This window comes from Propithecus coquereli, unplaced genomic scaffold (assembly GCF_000956105.1).
Source record: "Propithecus coquereli isolate 6110/MARCELLA unplaced genomic scaffold, Pcoq_1.0 Scaffold79, whole genome shotgun sequence".
NCBI lineage: Eukaryota > Metazoa > Chordata > Mammalia > Primates > Indriidae > Propithecus > Propithecus coquereli.
Window position 1 is genome coordinate 5,157,179 of NW_012154062.1, and position 18,389 is coordinate 5,175,567.

General features: G+C 45.1%; 1 protein-coding gene across 2 annotated transcripts; it reads left to right on the forward strand.

Annotated features, from left to right (window-relative positions):
• The first annotated feature begins 7,732 nt into the window (after nucleotides 1–7,732).
• On the forward strand, nucleotides 7,733–17,861 carry CHMP7 (charged multivesicular body protein 7). Of its 2 annotated transcripts, none has more exons than XM_012663042.1 (10): nucleotides 7,733–8,108; nucleotides 10,122–10,293; nucleotides 12,831–13,016; nucleotides 13,766–13,899; nucleotides 14,372–14,420; nucleotides 14,668–14,787; nucleotides 15,071–15,169; nucleotides 15,405–15,465; nucleotides 15,973–16,152; nucleotides 16,371–17,861. In XM_012663042.1, the coding sequence occupies exons 1-10, from the start codon at nucleotides 7,810–7,812 to the stop codon at nucleotides 16,421–16,423; spliced, it is 1,353 nt and encodes a 450-aa protein (XP_012518496.1). In that variant the 5' UTR covers nucleotides 7,733–7,809; the 3' UTR covers nucleotides 16,424–17,861. The 2 variants fall into 2 exon arrangements, with proteins under 2 accessions (XP_012518496.1, XP_012518497.1); XM_012663043.1 differs by having other exon boundaries at nucleotides 7,735–7,938; nucleotides 16,371–17,580.
• The last annotated feature ends 528 nt before the right edge of the window (nucleotides 17,862–18,389 follow it).

Sequence of the window (18,389 nt, forward strand, 5' to 3'; positions counted from 1 at the left end):
GCATATATTTAATGTAAAAAAAAAAGCATAGCACACACATTATTAAGTACATAATACTTAATAATGAAGTAAATGACTAGGTTACTGATTTATATATTTACTATACTATACTTTGTATTGTTATTTTAGACTGTACTCCTTCTGCTTATAATAAAAAGGTAACCAAAACAGCCTCAGGCAGTTTTCCAGAAGAAGGCATTGTTGTCACAGGAGATGACAGCCCCAGGTGTGTTATTGCCCTTGAAGACCTTCCTGTGAAACGAGATGTGGAGGCGGAAGACACTGATATTGATGATCCCGACCCTGTGTAGGCCCAGGCTAATGTGTGTGTTTGTATCTTCATTTTTAACAAAAAAGTTTAAAAGTAAAAAAAAAAAAAAAAATTGAAAAAATTCAGAAAAACTTACAGAATAAGGATATAAAGAAAGAAAATATTTTTGTATAGCTGTACAATGAGTTTGTGTTTTAAGCTAAGTGTTATTACAAGAGTCAAAAAGTTTTTTAAAAAACTAACATGTTTATAAAGTAAATATCATTGAAGAAAGAAAAAATGTTTTATAAATTTGGTGTAGCCTAAGTGTGCAGTGTTTATAAAGTCTGCATTAGTGTACCGTGCTGTCTTAGGCCTTCACGCTCACTCACTGCCTCACTCATCCAGAGCAAATTCCAGTCTGCAAGCTCCGTTTACGGTAAGTGCCCTAGACAGGTGTTTCATTTTTTCACCCTTTATACTACATTTTCATTGTGCCTTTTCTATGTTCTGATATGTTTAGATACACAAATACTTACCATTGTGTTACAATTGCCTGCAATACTCAGTAACACGCTGTACCGGTTTGTAGCCTAGGTGGGTAGCCTAGGTGTGTGTAAGTACACTCCATGATGTTTGCACAACGACATGTTTCTCAGGACATGTTCCCATGATAGGCGAAGCATGACTACATTAGAATCGGAAATGAGAGAGGGGATGTTACTACTGACCTCATAGAAATAAAAAGGATTATAAAAGAATATTATGAACCTCTGTAGGCCAACAAATTAGGTAACTTAGATGAAAGGAATAAATTTCTAGAAAGACACAAACTCCTGAACCTGACTCAAAATGAAATAGACAATATGAATAGACCTAGAACAAGTAACGATATTGACTGAGTATTAAAAATTACCCAAAAAGAAAACCTGAGGCACAGACGGCTGCACCACCAAATTCTACCAAACATTTCAAGAAGAATTCATACCAATTATTCATAAACTTTATAAAAATAGTAAAGGAGGGAGCACTTTCCAATTCATTTTATGAGGACAATATTACCTCAAAACCAAAATCAGAAAAGGACATCACAAGAAAACTACAGACTAATGATTCTATGAATATGGATACAAAAATCTGCAAAAAAATACTAGTAAATCCACATACATATAAATCCAAAAACATAGCAAAAGAATTACACCGACCCTGTGGGTTTTTTCCCCAGAAATGCATGGCTGGTTCAACATTCCAAAATAAATTAATGTAACAAATCATATCAATAGAATAAAAACCAAAAGTTACATGATGACTTCCAAAGACACAGAGAAAGCATTTGACCAAATCTAACACCTTTTATGATAAAGGTCATGAAACAATCTAAGAATAGAAGTGAACTTCCTCAACCTGATAAAGAGCATCTACAAAATCCCACAACTAAAGTCATACTTAATGGTGAAAGACTAAAGGATTTTCTTCAAAAAAGATGTTGGTTTTCACGATTTATTCAATATTGTACTGCAGGCTCTACACAGGGCAATTAGGCAAGAAAAAGAACTAAAAGACATCCAGATTGAAAAGGAAGAGGTAAAATTATGTCTGTATGTAAATGACATGATCTTATATAGAGAAAATTCTAAGGAATCCACTGAAAAAGCATTAAGAATGATAAACAAATCTAACAAGGTTATAGAATACGAGATCGATGTACAAAAATCAATTTCATTGTATTTTTATACACTCACAATGAATCCAAAAATGAAAGTAAGAAAAAGATTTCATTTACAATAGCATTAAAAAGCATTAAATATTTAGGAATAAATTTAACAAAATAAATGCAAGATTTGTAGTCCAAAAACTACAAAGCATTATTTTAAAAATTAAAGATGATCTAAACGCATGGCAAAACATCTCCTGTTTATGGATGAAAAGACTTAACATTGTTAAGAGGACAGTATTCTCCAGACTGAGCTATAGGTTCAACATAATCCCCATCAGAAACTCAGCTGACTTCTTCCTAGAAATTGACAAGCTGATTCTAAAATTCATATGGAATTTCAAGGGACCCAGTATAAACAAAATAATTCCGGAAAATCAAAACAAAGTAGGCAAACTCACACACTTCCTGATTTCAAAACTCCCTACAAAGCAAGAGTATTCAAGACAGTGTGGTAGTGGCAAGAGGACAGGCACAGATCACTGGAATAGAATTAAGAGTCCAAAAATAAACCCATACATTGATGGTCAGCTGATTCCCGACAAGGGTGCAAAGGCCATTCAATGGAAAAGAATAGTATTTTCAGCCAGTGGTAAGAATAGTATTTTCAGCCAGTGGTGCTGGGACGGCTGCGGCTGGATAGCCACGTGCAAAAGAATGATGTTCGACCCTTATGTGACACCATATACAACAATTAATTCAAAATATATTAAATACCTAAATTTAAGAGCTAAAACTACAAAACTCTTAGCAGAAAACATGGGGATATAACATGAAGACCTTGGATGTGGCAAAGGATCAACAAGTATCTGATGAATAAAAGAATCAGGAATTGCAGGAACCAGAAGACTGGAAGAACACGGAGACAAGGTGGTATGAAGGGTTAGAGATCAGTGTTAGAATGTACCTGCTGGACACATCTCTGGTACGGGGCGGTCCTGCCGGGCAGCCGATGGATCCTGAGGTCTGATGTTTCTGGCTACGCAAGGTAGGACCTGTGGGGACAAGGCAGGGACTGGCATGAGTGGCTTCCAGATCTTACCCATCATAAAATGAATCTCATATTGCTTTCCCTCCAGCCTCCAAAACTAAACAAAACTTTCATTTTTCTCCCAGTTTTAAAACCGTTCACTTGTATTCATATTTGTCTCTGCCCCCATCTCCCCAGCTCTTGGCAACCACCATTCTAGTTTCTGTTTCTGTGAATTTGACTACTCTAGGTACCTCGCGTAAGTGGACCCACACAGTATTTATCTTTTTTGCATGTGACTGGTATATTTCACTTAGTATAATATCCAGACAATTCATCCATGTTATACTATGTGTTAGAATTTCCCTCCTTTTTAAGGCTGTAAAATATCCCACTGTATGTATATGCCACATTTTGCTTGTACATTCATGTATTGATGGACACATGGGTTGCTTTTTGTACATGAAGATGGATGTACAAAATCTCCTTGAGACCCTGCTTTCATTTCTTTGGAATATATCCAGAAATGAAATGGCTAGATCACCTGGCAATCTTATGTTTATTTTTTGAGGAACTGCCACACTGTGTTCCATAGTGTCCACACTATTTTACATAGTAACTAACAGGGTACAAGGCTCCCCATTTCTCCACATCCTGATTAACACTTACCTTTTTTTCAGCTACAGGTTAAATGCAATCCCTATCAAAATCGCAGTGCTAGGATTACAATGTGAGCCACCGCGCCTGGCCAATCTTTTAACATTTTTAACAGATGTTAGCTGTAGCTTTTCATACCTGCATTTTATCAGATTGAGGAAGTTCTCTTCTGTTTCTAATATAATGAGAATTTTTATCATGAATGGGTGTTAAATTTTGTTAAATGCTCTTTCTGCATCAATTAACATATTCATATAGCTTTTTCCTTCACCCTGTTAATATCATGAATAACAATGATTAATTTTCAGATATTAACCCAACTCTATTCCTAAAATAAACCCCAGTTGCTCACGGTATATTATCTTCTTTCTGAATTCAATTGGCTATTATTTAATTAAGGATTTTTACATTTATATTCATAATGAATATTGATCAGTATTTTCTTTTTTTGTAATGTCCATCAGATTTTGGTATCAGGGTCATGCTGGCCTTATAAAACAGTGAAGAAGTGTTCACCCCTTCTGAAACAATTTGTTTAGGATTGGTGTTATTTCTTCCATAAATGTTTATAAAATTCATCAGTTAAGTGACAAGGGCCTGCAGTTTTCATTCTTGTAAGCTTAAAAGAAATTCATTTAAAAATGAATTTCAATTCATAAATAGCTATAGAGTAATTCAAATTATCTGGACATCTTGTGGCTATTTTGCTAAGCATAATAGTATATTTGAAGAAATTTGTCCATTTCATCCAAGCTGTCAAATTTATTGCTGTAAAGATTCATAAGATTCCACGAGTATCCTTTTAATGGCTGTAGAATTTGTAATAATATCCCATCGTTAATTCCTGATATTGGCATTATGTGTTTTTTTTTCCTTTTGAAATTTGATTTATTAATTGCATTTTCTTAATTTTGTTGATCATTTCTGAAAACCAACTCCTGGTTTGTTGATTCCTTTCATTGTTTGTATTTTATTTTATTGATTTCTAGTCATTTCCTTCCTGTCATTTCCTCTGAGTTTATTTTACACTTATTTTATGGTTGATTAATGTGGATCTTCAGGTCACAGATTTTTATACCTTTCTTCTTTTTTTTCCTCAAGAAGGTTACTGAGATGTAATTCACATATCATAAAATTCACTACTTTAAAGTGAACAACTCAGTGGTTACTAATATGTTCATAGAAGTGTACAACCATCACTAAAATCAATTTTTGGAGATGTTCATCATCACCCCAAAAAGAAACTCCACACCCACTAACAGTCATACCCATTTCCCCCAAACCACTATTCTTTTCATAGAAGTGACCTGCCTCATAGATGAGTTTTTATGATTCATTGTGCAAATAGGATCCAATAAGGTGCACACATTTCACATAAAAAGTCTCTTTGTTGGCCTGGCATGGTGGCTTATGCCTGCAATCCTAGCACTCTGGAAGGCTGAGGCAGGAGGATTGCTTGAGCTCAGGAGTTTGAGACCAGCCATAGCAAGAGCAAGATTCCCGTCTCTACTAAAAATAGAAAAAAAATAGCAGGGCAAAATGGCGTGCGCCTATAGTCCCAGTAGTCCCCGCTGAGGCAGAAGGATCACTTGAGCCCAAGAGATTGAGGTTGCAGTGAGCTTTGACGATGCCACTGCACTCTACCCAGGGCGACAGAGCAAGTCTCTGTCTGAAAAAAAATAAGTCATTTTGTTGACAAGGCCATTATTAAGTAGTATTGTCCATAGTCTGGATGTTGCTGAGTGCAACTTCAGTTTTCACTTACCATGTTCCTCTATCTTCTGATTTTTTTTACCCCCATGAATTAGTACTTAGGTCTAGTGGCTCGATCAGATTCAATTTTTTGACAAAATACTTCATAGGTGGTTCTGTGTACTTCCTGTTGTATTAGTTCAGGAGGCACATAAATGTCTTGTTGTCATTCTTTTTGCAATATTAAGAGTAATCAGCAGGTGTTGTCAAACTGACCCATCTGTTCTAACATCCCAAGGGTGCTATTTTAGATAGGGTGTTCAACAAGGCTTTTCTGGGGAGGTGACATTTAAACTGTGAACTAAAGGATGAAAGCAAGCCAGTCATGCAGAGCAGAGGAAGAGTGTAGTGGGTGGAAGCCCTGAGGTGAGAAAGAACTTGCCAGATGCCCCATATCCCTTCTCAGGATTAGCAGAGCTTTTATCCATTCTCTGCCATTCCCAGTAACTCAGCCTCAGTAACTCGGAAAGTGAAGAGCTTTCTGCCTGGAAGTGTCAGGAACCGGTGGCTCTTTCAGGTGCAGGCAGCCTCAGGTACATAACTTTACTCTCCTAAAATATGCTTAGGTGTAGCACTCTTCGGACACAGAGACCAAGGTAAGAAAACAAACTAGTCTCTCTCATGACACAAACCAACCAGCCATTTTATTGGACATGACAGCATGTCGGAAGTGTGCTTTTTAACGTACAACTTCTTTGTTCACGTTCTATATTATTCTTTTCTAGAATGTTCTCCACCAGACTTAAAATAGTTGTGGTTCAACTTTCTCTTCTGTAAAATGGATAAAGAATCAACACTTCATAGAGTTGTTATGAGTATTAAATGAGTATTGGCTGTGAAAGTGCTTGGAGAAATCTGACAGAATACATAGATATCAGTCAATACACATATTTATATATCCAATCATATATCTCTTTTCCTCCCTCAAAATGCTTATTAAAATTCTTTCTGGCCGGGCGTGGTGGCTCACGCCTGTAATCCTAGCTCTCTGGGAGGCCGAGGCGGGCGGATTGTTTGAGCTCAGGAGTTCGAAACCAGTCTGAGCAAGAGCGAGACCCCGTCTCTACTAAAAATAGAAAGAAATTAATTGGACAACTAAAAATATATAGAAAAAATTAGCCGGGCATGGTGGCGCATGCCTGTAGTCCCAGCTACTCGGGAGGCTGAGGCAGGAGGATCGCCTGAGCCCAGGAGTTTGAGGTTGCTGTGAGCTAGGATGACGCCACGGCACTCACTCTAGCCCGGGCAAAAGAGTGAGACTCTGTCTCAAAAAAAAAAAAAAAAAAAAAAAATTCTTTCTTACCCTCAGTTCCAACTACTACACACCGTGAAACTCAGTAATAATGCCTAGCATACTATGTGCTAGGCACTTTACACACAATCGTAACATTTCCTTCAAACAACCCTATTCAGAAATATTATTTTATGTAAGAGGAAACAGCCTCAGAAAGGTGAGGTACTTGATCAAGGCCACACAGTCAGTGAGTGGCAGAGGCCAGATTCATATTTAATGGTGGCAATTGTTACTTTGTTTCATCACACAGGAAACTTCTTTCACCTTATAAATGGGTCAGTTAAAAAGAAAATCAATTTACTCCCAACACACTGGACAGCTTCATTGCTCCTAAAATCCTCTGTGAGAGCCTTATATATATGAGCTCATTTTACCTCCCCTTAAGGAACTAGGGAAGGAACAGGAGACACAATAGTAAATGCTAAAGTGTGTAGTCCAGGAGAGAGATCAACAATGAGTCAGGACAGTCGAAGAAGGTTTTAGGGAAAAGTTATTTAAACTCGCGCCTGGCCTTAAAGGATCAGTAAGATACTGAGACTGTGAAGGAAACACGCCAGAGCAGAAGGTGCGGGGCAAGAGTAGTAGAAGCTCATATATCTCTAAATATAAGCGTGTGCGCTGTCACAGAGCTTGAGTGACGGACAGTTCTTTTTATCGGCTGACGTTGTCTTAAAAGGAAGATACCTTAGAAGCTTAAATGTCTGAAGTAAGCACGTCTGGTCTAGGAGCGGTAAACCGTGATAGAAGGACCCATCAGGATGGTTCTGGAGCCGCTCGCGCCTCTTAGCGAGGACCCTCCAGTCCCACGATCTCAAACCACAAATTAGAGGCGTAACCGTTCGCCTCTCTACAATGCTTTGCCGTACTCTATGATTCCTAAAGGGGAGCAATGAGCATCTACCTGCTGAGCACGCGCGAAGCTCTTCTTTCCTCACAAAGACCGTGGGAGGAAGAGTCGATCTGAAAAAACGTCATCATTCCGCCTCCCGGTGAAGCAAATGCAGCTTGACGCATGCGCTTTGAGGACTTCCAGGATTTATTTCACGCTGAGGGTGGCGGTGACGTGATGACAGAGAAGGAGGTGGTCCGGGAACGGAAGCCGGGAGGGAACTAGGGCGGAAGAGGACCAGGGCCAGGGTTGTGTTCGGGTCCTTGCCGGGGCTGGGGTTCCGATGTGGTCCCCGGAGCGGGAGGCCGAGGCCCTGGCCGGGGCAGACCCGGCAGGCCTACTGCCCCCCGAGTGGGAGGAGGATGAGGAGCGCATGTCCTTCCTGTTCTCCGCCTTCAAGAGGAGTCGCGAGGTGAACAGCACCGACTGGGACAGCAAGATGGGCTTCTGGGCGCCGTTGGTGCTGAGCCACAGCCGCCGCCAGGGGGTGGTGCGCCTGCGTCTGCGGGACTTGCAGGAGGCCTTTCAGCGCAAGGGTAGCGTCCCGCTGGGGCTGGCCACCGTGCTGCAGGACCTGCTGCGGTGAGGGGCGGGCCGGGGCCGGGCGGGTGGGGCGGGACCTAGTCCTGTTCTCTGACAGTGCACTGCGCCCAGCCCAGGGTCTGGGTCAGAGTAGGCGTCCAGTGTTCGTTCAGTGGACGAAAAAGGAAGAAGATAAGAAAGAGGCTGGGGGAGAGGGGGGGACCTGGGAGGAGATTGGGGGCCAGGATGGTCCTATCAGATGTGTTCCGGACAGTAAAACGAGAAGCCAGCCTGGCAGAGGCGAGAGTGGTTTGTCTGTACTAGAATCCCGTTATGTAGTTACTTCGTAAGGGCCTCCAAATTTGAATTACTCTTGGAGCAGAAGGTCTGCGAGATAGGATTTACTGAACTAAGGAAGGTCACAGCTAGGAAGAGGGCAATCATAGGGAAGAGGCCTGTGGGCATCTTGCATCAGTCCGTGGCACAGGTCATGCGTCTGACTTGTCCTTGGCACAGGCCGTTTGGAGCACAGAGGACATGGAAGAGGAGGAGAGCTTTACTGAGTATCTTGGTGCCCTAAAAAGGTCTGTAGGTGATAATATGTGATACATGTGCAGTGTTTTGGAGGTACCTAAGGAGGTAACATTGATATCTAATATTTGTCCACCCTTCACAGTATGCAGAGACTTTGCATACACCATTTCATCTAACCCTCTCAACAGCCTTATGGCAAGGTTATAGACAGAAGAGGAAACTGAGTCTCAGAGGGATCACATGACTTACTCAGGGTTACATAGCTAGTTAGAGGTAATGCCAGGGCTGGACCACTGGTCTTCAGATTCTAAATCATTTGCACTTCACACTGTATATTATCACTGAGATCAACTTTGCCTGGTACCTCCCTACGTGAAGGAAGGAGAAAATCGACTCTGATGTGTTTTTTGTTTTTGTTTTTAGCTTGCTGCTCTGGCTGATTAAGAGGTCTACCTTCTCCACTTTTGTTCCCAGTACCTGTTCATTGTTTGACATTGATGTGACAAGCCTTTCTGAGAAAGTGTACTGTGGAAAAAGTTTTAATTCACTCCTAAAGTGGGGGACAGGGGAAACAGTAGTTGAAGAAGTCAGTAAGGGATGAGACCAGAATGGGCCTCCTTACTGCAGAAGCAGATCGTCTGCTACTCCCAATGCAGAGACCTGCAACACCTCCGTATCTCCTCTCCCTGACTGCTGGCACTCTTATTAAAGCTTCCTGGTGCTGGACTGGGTCTGGCACCTGAAGGATTTATGAGCGAGATACTTCTCCATGGAAGCAGCAGAGCATCGTAGTTAACAGCTTTCTTGATGGCCAACCAGCCTGGAACCAAATCCTGGCTCTGCCATTTGCTAAATTATGTGTGCCTGGACAAATTCTATGCTGTCTTTAAGCCTCAGTTTGACTAATTATAAAATGGTGATAATTGTACCTAGGTTTATTGTGAGGATTTGAAGAGATATTCCTTATATAGCCCTTAGTATAGTGACTGGCTGTGGTAAGCATTTAGTAAATTTAGCTACTATTGTTATTACGATGAAACACTTACATCTCATCCCCACCCTTGCTTAGGAATAGCAGAGAGTCCTTCCTCTTTGTATTCTTCCTTATGTTTTACACTTGACAATGATCCATTATTTTCTCGTTATTGTTTTGAGCTCCATTTGTCAAAGGAAATCTCAACGTGGGTCTGGTGGCCTCCTGTGCCTCTGTCGTCTTAGTGGAGCGCTTGTGTTTTGCAGCCTGGCAAATCATGGTTTAGATTTGGCCTCTCTCCTTCCCTTCGCAGTCCCTCGGTTTTCTCATTATTAAAATGCTGATAACACCACCTATCTTGCAGAATTGTTGTGAGGCTTAAGGCTGTAGTATAAACCATGCTGTGTATCGTAGCTGGCACAGAGTAGGTACCTAATAAATGGTAGGGATGATGATGATGGTGGTAAAATTCCTCTCTTGGGGTCAGGAGAGGGGGCGGAGGAGGGGACTGGAATGGGACATTGTGTTAAGTGCTACTACGTGCCCTTTTCTTTCTTTCCCTGCAGCCGAGGGGAGCTGCAGCGGGAGTCAGACTTCATGGCCAGTGTAGACAGCAGCTGGATCTCCTGGGGGGTTGGGGTCTTCCTGCTGAAGCCTCTCAAGTGGACTCTTTCTAACGTGCTGGGGGAGAATAAGGTCCCAGCCGAGGAGGTGCTTGTGGCTGTGGAGCTGCTCAAGGTGGGTGCTCAGAAGTGGGTGTCGGGTGTCATCTGCTGTGATAGCGGGGTCCTCCGCATTCCTGTGTAATTCTTAGAAAAAGACTGTCTCTTTTACATGGTGACGTAGTTGATAACTGAGTTTATCTGACCTCCCTTCTACCATGCTTTGTAGCATTATTTATTTGTTAGTTAGACTTTGACATTTCAAGGGTGATCGTTTGTCTGGGAATTGTCAGTAACAAACCGTTGATTATTTGCTAGTATTTGTAGGGATTAACAATAAGCTATAGTTGAGGAAGTGCGTTGCCTTCTGTGGTTTACTGACAAGAATTTCTCAGGATTTTTGAGGACCTTGTGACTTTTAGCTTTGCCTGCCCCTGAGTCAGCAAACTAGGCCCAGCTTTCTACTTTCTGACAATACACTTTCCCCTTCCAGCTTACTGACGGCCTGCCTGCCCCTGTCCACGCCCTTCTGCCTCGAAGAGGCCACCAGGGCCTTGGTCCCTTCATACTATCCTGGTCAGTCAGCTTCCTCCTGGCCTGGCCTGCCCTTCCCGCCCCGCCCAGATCACTTGGCCCATTGCTTGGCTGACTATCTTGTCTGCGTCCTCCGCTCCTTCGCGTGTCTCTTGGTCCCTGCCAGGAGATGCCCAACAGATCCACAGCCTTAGATCAGCTGCTTGGTCTGCCATCCCTGCTGGAGAAAATCACCCTGTCACCCAGACTGAGGCCTCCTTGGTGGCCCCCAGCTGTAGGAGGCCCTCAGAGCCACTCAGCAGCCCAGCTTTCTTTTTTTTTGAGACAGAGTCTCACTCTGTTGCCCGGGCTAGAGTGAGTGCCGTGGCGTCAGCCTAGCTCACAGCAACCTCAAACTCCTGGGCTCAAGCGATCCTCCTGCCTCAGCCTCCCGAGTAGCTGGGACGACAGGCATGCGCCACCATGCCCGGCTAATTTTTTCTATATATTTTTAGTTGTCCAGATAATTTCTTTCTATTTTTTTTTTTTTTTTAGTAGAGACGGGGTCTCGCTCTTGCTCAGGCTGGTCTCGAACTCCTGAGCTCAAATGATCCGCCCACCTCGGCCTCCCAGAGTGCTAGGATTACAGGCGTGAGCCACCGCGCCCGGCCAGCAGCCCAGCTTTCTTGTCCTCTCCCGTTCCCTCACACACTCGTTCCATTCTCTGTCTTCTTTACTCTCTGCGGGCACTTCACAGAGAAGGTCGACTGTCCTGAGTCAGGCCTGCGTTGTGTGTCCTCTCACCCAGCCTAACCTCAGAGCCCGTCTCCGCCCCCCTCCCCCACACTCAGGATGCTTGTCCCTTTGTCCCATCAGCTCGCCTCTGTCCGCCCCGTCTCCCTCTCTCGTTGCTCTCCTTCTTCAGCCTCCAAACCCACCCAAGCCTTTCCCATCACACATTGTCTCCTGCCGTACCTGGGCCCTGCCCGATGACTGCTGTCTCCTTCTCAATCAAGCTTTATCGTCACTACTTCCTCACCTCCCATTCACTCTGTCACCCAGTGCAGACCTGCTTCGGCCGCCACTCCAACAAAACTGCTACGGATGGGGTTGTGGCAACCTTTCTGTGTGTGTGTGTGTGTTTACAACATGGACTGAGCACTGAGTGGCAGAGTGTATTGCAGACAGTCGTTATTTCTGAAACTCACAGACCGAGCCTGACTTCAGGGCCCTCGCGTAGCCTGGGAGCTTCCACATGGCTGGACCAGTTCAGGATCCCCACCCCCGCCCCAAGAAAAGCACCCGTTTCTCCTCACCTCGGCAGACCCCCGCACACTCTGCCTCAGATTGAGGAGATGTCCAAAAGCTACCAGTCTCTCTCTGTTCCCTGGGATGTTTGACTGAACAGCCCACATTTTCTGTGGGGGTACCCCCTTCTTCCCGTCTACACTTCCTCTCCCCACCCACGTGGTTATTCCCCCCACCCGGTGCCCGGAGCTCCGGGGCTCAGTCAGGGTCCCCGCAGAGACTGCAGTGTGGTTTGGGTGGTTCTGGGCCAAGCTCAGGTCCTCTTTTGCAGTCCTTTTGCAGCGTTTGCAGTGTTGCCGATCGGCAGAAGAACAGAACGGCCAGAATTGGAAGAGAATTCAGATGCCCTCTCATCCACCCTCTTTGGTTTGTGAGAGGGTTACTGAGGACCAGCGAGACGGTGACTGGTCCACGGTCGCATTGGCCAGGCTGGAAATCAGGCCTCAGCTCTAGTTCACAGCTCCTTCCGCCACACCCACCGCCTCATCCTTCCCTTGGGGAGCAAGGCCAGGGAGAGGCAGAAACACGAAGTCCAGGTGGAAGTGCAAGCGCAGAGCCGGCTCCCCACGAGTCATGAGCCTCATTTCATACATAGTCATTCAACTTCCCTCCAGGGTTTTAAAAAACATAAGTCCTTTTTCCTTTTAAAAAAAGCCACTGCTTTAGGGAGGTTGGGGTCAGTGTGTCCCTGCTCTTGCCTTGCGTGATCACGGTTTTGAAGCTTAGGGTCAGGGCTCACTGTGTCCCATGGCGGTGACCAGGGCCTGTAAGCCCATTTTGCCTTCCCTGCAGGAAAAGGCCGAGGAGGTGTATCGCCTGTATCAGAGCTCCCCTCTCTCCTCCCACCCTGTGGTGGCCCTGTCGGAGCTGAGCGCCCTCTGTGCTAACTCCTGCCCCGACGAGAGGACCTTCTACCTGGTGCTGCTGCAGCTGCAGAAGGAGAAGAGAGTCACAGTCCTCGAGCAGAGTGGGGAGAAGGTATGGAAGTTCGTCTGTTCGTTCCCTGACTCAGCAATGACTTACTGAGGGTGTACAGTAGTCCCCCCTGGCCAGGCTTTGCCTTCCAGGCTTTCAGTTATCTGTGGTCAGCCACAGTCCAAAAATATTAAATAGTAAATTCCAAACATAAACATAAGTTTTCAATTGCATATCATTCTGAGTAACGTGATGAAATCTCACACCATCCTGCTGTATCTTGCCCAGGACATGAATCACCCCTTTGCTAGTGTATCCACGCTGTAGACACTCTCTGCCTATGAGTCACTCAGTGGCTGTCTTGGTTATCAGATCGACTGTCATGGAACCGCAGTGCTTGTGTTTTAGTAACCCTTATTATACGAGTGATAGCCCCAAGGCACAAGGGTAGTGATGCTGGCAAAGAGAAGTTTGGATATGCCAAAGAAGTCATAAAGCGCTTCCTTTAAATGAAAATGTGAAAGTTCTCAACCTAATAATAAAAAAGAATCACATGCTGAGCTTGCTAAGATCTATGATAAGAATGTGTCTTCTATTGGTAAAATTGTGAAGACGGGAAAAAAAAACTCGTGCATAGTATGTATGTATAGAGTTCAGTACTATCTGAGGTTTCAGGCATCTGCTGGGAGTCTTGGGATGTGTCCCCCATAGATAAGCGGAGACCATTGTACCCACATGCCTCCCAGCACTCTTGCTTGGAAATTTCTCAGCTTTTACGCTAGAGACAGCAGTAATTTTTCCCTGTCCCTCAGATTGTGAAGTTTGCGCGGGGGCCACATGCCAAGGTGTCTCCCGTCAACGACGTAGATGTCGGGGTGTACCAGCTGATGCAGAGTGAGCAGCTTCTCTCGCGCAAAGTGGAGTCCTTATCCCAGGAAGCAGAGAGGTAATTTTACCCCTGTGCTGAGCCCCCTACTCCCCTGCCTGGCCCTCAGAGCCAGTAAAACATTGGTTATCTGTGGGCTCTTTTTTTTTTAAAAAAAAAAAAAGGTTATTATTATTGCTAGAAGTACTGATTGTTCAATGCAGAAATCATGGAAATCACAATATCACAAAGGAAAAAAAAAATGAGTCTTAATGCCCCCCCAACTGAGATTACGACTGTGTGGTATGTTTACGCTCTTCCGTGCCAGTATTCATTGGACCGTTAGCCAGGCATTGTCTCTGGGACTCGGGGTACAACAGTGAACAAGACAGGTCTCAGCTGGTGGGCATCCTTTTCCCTGCCATTGGGTAGAGTGGGTTTTGTCTTCAGATTTCAGACCACCTTAACTAAGTGCTGTTCTCAGGGACCCTTGAGGACCCTGCCACTCCCATTGTGTGGCACTGTCATCTCGATCTGTCCCTTTGTTTCACAGGTGTAAAGAAGAAGCCCGCCGAGCATGCCGAGAAGGAAAGAAGCAACTGGTGAGTTCTCTTCCCCTCCACCACGTAGCAGTGTCCTGGGCCGCAGGGACAGGTGCCCAGCAATTCAGAGAGCAGCCTGCCGCAGGCTCGAGGGGACAGTGTCAGCAGGTGGCCCAGGCACCACAGCTGATTTTACAAATGAGAGGGAAGAAGGCCTGGGATGGACTTACTGTCTGGGAAGGGCTGTCTTCCTCTTGCCCTCTGGCTTGTCCAATCCAGCCCTGACCTAAGTCTCCGTGCCCCCTAGGCGCTGCGGTCTCTCAAGGCCAAGCAACGGACGGAGAAGCGCATCGAGGCCCTGCATGCCAAGCTGGACACTGTTCAAGGCATTCTGGACCGGATCTGTGCCTCCCAGACAGATCAGATGGTAGCCGCTCCCTCCGCTCCAGCCCTGGCTGGTCTCTCCAGCATACACCGCTCAGCCCCACATCCGCGGCTTTGCTGTTTGAAGGATGCCTGGGTTCTTTTAGGATGTGGTGGGGTTGCCTTTGCCTTTCCTGTTGGGAAATTTGACCTCAGTGCTTGTGGGGTGAATTGAGCTTGGGTCACAGAAAAACCCCAAAGCTATCTTTTGGAGCTGAAACAATATTATATATATATATTTTGCCAAATGTTTGTCATTTGCACTAACAACTTAGCTTTCTCTTTAGGTATTTAATGCCTACCAGGCTGGGGTAGGAGCACTAAAACTCTCCATGAAGGATGTCACAGTGGAGAAGGCAGAGAGCCTTGTGGATCAGATCCAAGAGGTACAGGAAGGGGCCGGGGAGGGGCACACACAGAGGGAAGTTACGGGGGACAGATCCGACTTTGTTACATGTCCTCTTTTCCCAAACTTGACTTGTTACCTTGTGAACTGAAGGAAGCTTTCCTTGATTCTCAGATGGGGCGGTCTTGCTTTGCAACCCTAGACATTGTTCCCCAAAAACCAAGGTGCTCAGAGCCACCACTCCCAGTTCCAGGGTTTGCACTTGTTTCTTACAGCTCTGTGACACCCAGGATGAAGTTTCTCAGACTCTGGCTGGCGGGGTAACCAATGGCTTAGGTGAGTGAGTTGACAAGATGATGCTTTCTCTCTTTCTCGCTTTCTTTCTAAGAGGTCGTCGCTTCCCTGTGCTGTGGTTTCATCCTGGATTTGCTTCTCCTGGTGCAGGGGGGCTTCTCGTAGCAGAGCCGACCTGGGGCTTTTCTGCAGGAGCAGTAGGAAGGAATTGCCATTTCCTCCTCGAGAGGCTGTGCTAGTGACCCATCTGTGCTCCAGCGTTCCTTATTTACAAGGCTTCTGACCAGAAGATCCTTCTTCAAGGGCGAGGGGGGCAGTGTCCATTCCATGGGGTTAGCAGAGCACACCTCCTTGGTGACCTGGCTCTATATGGAAAAAGAGTATCTGCTTGAAGGCACCTCTGTCTCCTGACTCACGTGATATTCTTAACCTGCAAGGAGGCCTGGGCCACTTGCGTAAAGCTCAGTGGTTGTGGTAACCTCAGTCCTGGACTCGTTAATGCGTTTCCTCCTGGAGTTTGTGTGTTCTGATGTCATCTCTTCTGTCCAGATTTTGACAGTGAGGAACTGGAGAAGGAGTTGGACATCCTCCTTCAGGACACCACCAAAGAACCTTTGGATCTGCCCGACAACCCCCATGAGACGTTTTATACCAACAGTGTGCCTAACCCTAGGATCTCAGATGCTGAACTTGAAGCTGAACTTGAGAAGCTGTCCTTATCAGAAGGAGGTACGGAGCTGCTTTCCAGGGTTGCTGGTGGGCATGTGGCCTTCTGGCTAACAGAGTCAGTGGGTTCCAGCCCAATGACTCAGTTTGCTGGGGTACCAAAGCCTTGTAAGGGAGTGGGGGTTCTTTACTTACAATAAGACTCAGTCCCTTAAACACTGGGATGCTTTCAACCTAAAGATTTTCCTGTTCCAGCGTTCAGTCATTTCTTCTCCTTGCAGGTTCCATCCCAAGCAGTAAATCTCCGAAAAGGCAATTGGAACCGACTCTCTAAAGCCATTGTAGGACCCTCAAGTGAAGGACCCTCATGTAAAAGAAAGACCAGGCTTGTGTGTGTATATAGTCATTTAAATGAGAAGCTCTTCACAGTTCGTGGGGAAGAGGAGGAAGGAGAACCACTCTGACTTATCTGGTTGCTACTACCACTTCCTACAGGACAGATAGGATCTCTGGAAGCGTTGCCCCGCAGGCGTGCTCCCAGTGGTGTCATGGACCTGCCTTCTCATCTTTCTAGTGCCACACTTTATACAGTTGTGTGTTTGACCTGTCGTCTCTCATAGCCTGCAGTTCTTGTCGTTGGCTCAGTTAGGTTTGTCTTCACCCACCAGCTTCGTTCCAGCCCATGAAGGTGAAAGATTTGCAGCTTTGCCAAATCAAAATCAGTCCCCCTGACCAGCGACCCCCACGGTCTTTTAGAGGGGTTTATTCTGTCCGTAATGTCAGTTCAATAACTTATTCCTGTCCCACTCAGTTTCCACTGGTAATGAGAAGAATGAGACTCAAATACTTAAAAGTTTTATTTGAGGGGATTAATAGCTGCTATTTTATGGAGAAACATACAGTGTAAAAGATTTTTCTCTAGGGTTATTTGTCAAAATCTCCCAAGTGTTCAGAGGAAAAGGTCATCCCTGAGTGGCTCAGAGTTGTGACTGCTGGGAGGGGGCTCAGGTGGTTGGTGGGCACCGCCTCTTCCGTCTCACGCAGAAGGAGATCTGCCGATGGGGAAGGGATTATTCTGGGTCTTTTGCACTTGGGTGGGGAGAGGCCCAGGCGACTCTAGGGCTCCCAAGATGTCCAAATCCTGTATGCTTTTTTAAAGAGGCAAAATTTTTGCCTTGGCCCCATCATGAGTAACTTAAATTTAAAAGTATATATTTATTTTCCAGAATGAGCCACACAACAATACACCTCCCCTTCTTGAGCCTGGCACACAACAACAGGCTCTTGGTTTGAATTTGGAAAGCATTTTGCTTTCAGCCCACTGCCCAGGGCAGGGGGTCTGAGCCAGGATGTGCAGTAGACGCAGGAGGTCGTGCCCTTCTGCAGGGTCTGTGTGTGCTTCCCGGCTGGCTCTGCACTGCCCCTGCCTCCTGCAGTCCCATCTTCCCGCTTCCTGTGAGGAACTGGAGAGGGTGTGGTAGGAGGACAGGCAGGAGAGGGTCTGGATGCTCTGGCAACACAGGGAAGAAAAGATGACAGCCACACTGCCACTCTGCTGCCCAGGAGCAAGGATACTGGAGCCCTTCGCCCTGTGCCCCCTCCTATCCCAGGTGGGTAGAACAGAGGAGAATTTGCTCCAGGCCAGGAGCACAAATCACCGATCCCGTCAATGAATTTCTCTCCCACTGGACCTTGGGAAACAGAAATGTTGGGGGTGAAGAGAAACAATCACTATTTTTTCTTTTTTACCTGGTAAATAATTAAATGAAAAAAAAAAAAACCCGAGCACTTGTCCTTGTCTTCTTTCGGTTAGGGTTAGTTTCTTGTTCCTTCATGCCTCCCCCTACCTCTACCCCCAGCGTATAAACCACTTTGGTTCTTTCTCTTAAGGCCACAGGAGAATGGAGAAAATACCTCCGTATCTTTTCTACACTTACATACAGCCCCTGATACAGTTTCACAGCATGTAAATTAAAGATGACATTGACAAATCACAATGACAGTGGGGAATTTTAACCCATTGTATACTGATAGTGTGATTTCAACTCAGATCAAGTGAACCAAAAATTAGAAGAATATGGAAGACTTAAACCACACCATTAACAAACTTGATTCTCACTGAAATATCTTCAACTCTGTCTCTAACAGGGACCATTCATTTTTTAAGTATATACAGAATATTTACAGCAGTCGGCCGTGTATAATACTAGGACACAAAGCAAGTCTCAACAAATACTAAAAGATTAGTATTGTGTTATCCCTGTTCTTTGGCCATGATGCAATTAAGCTAGAAACCATAG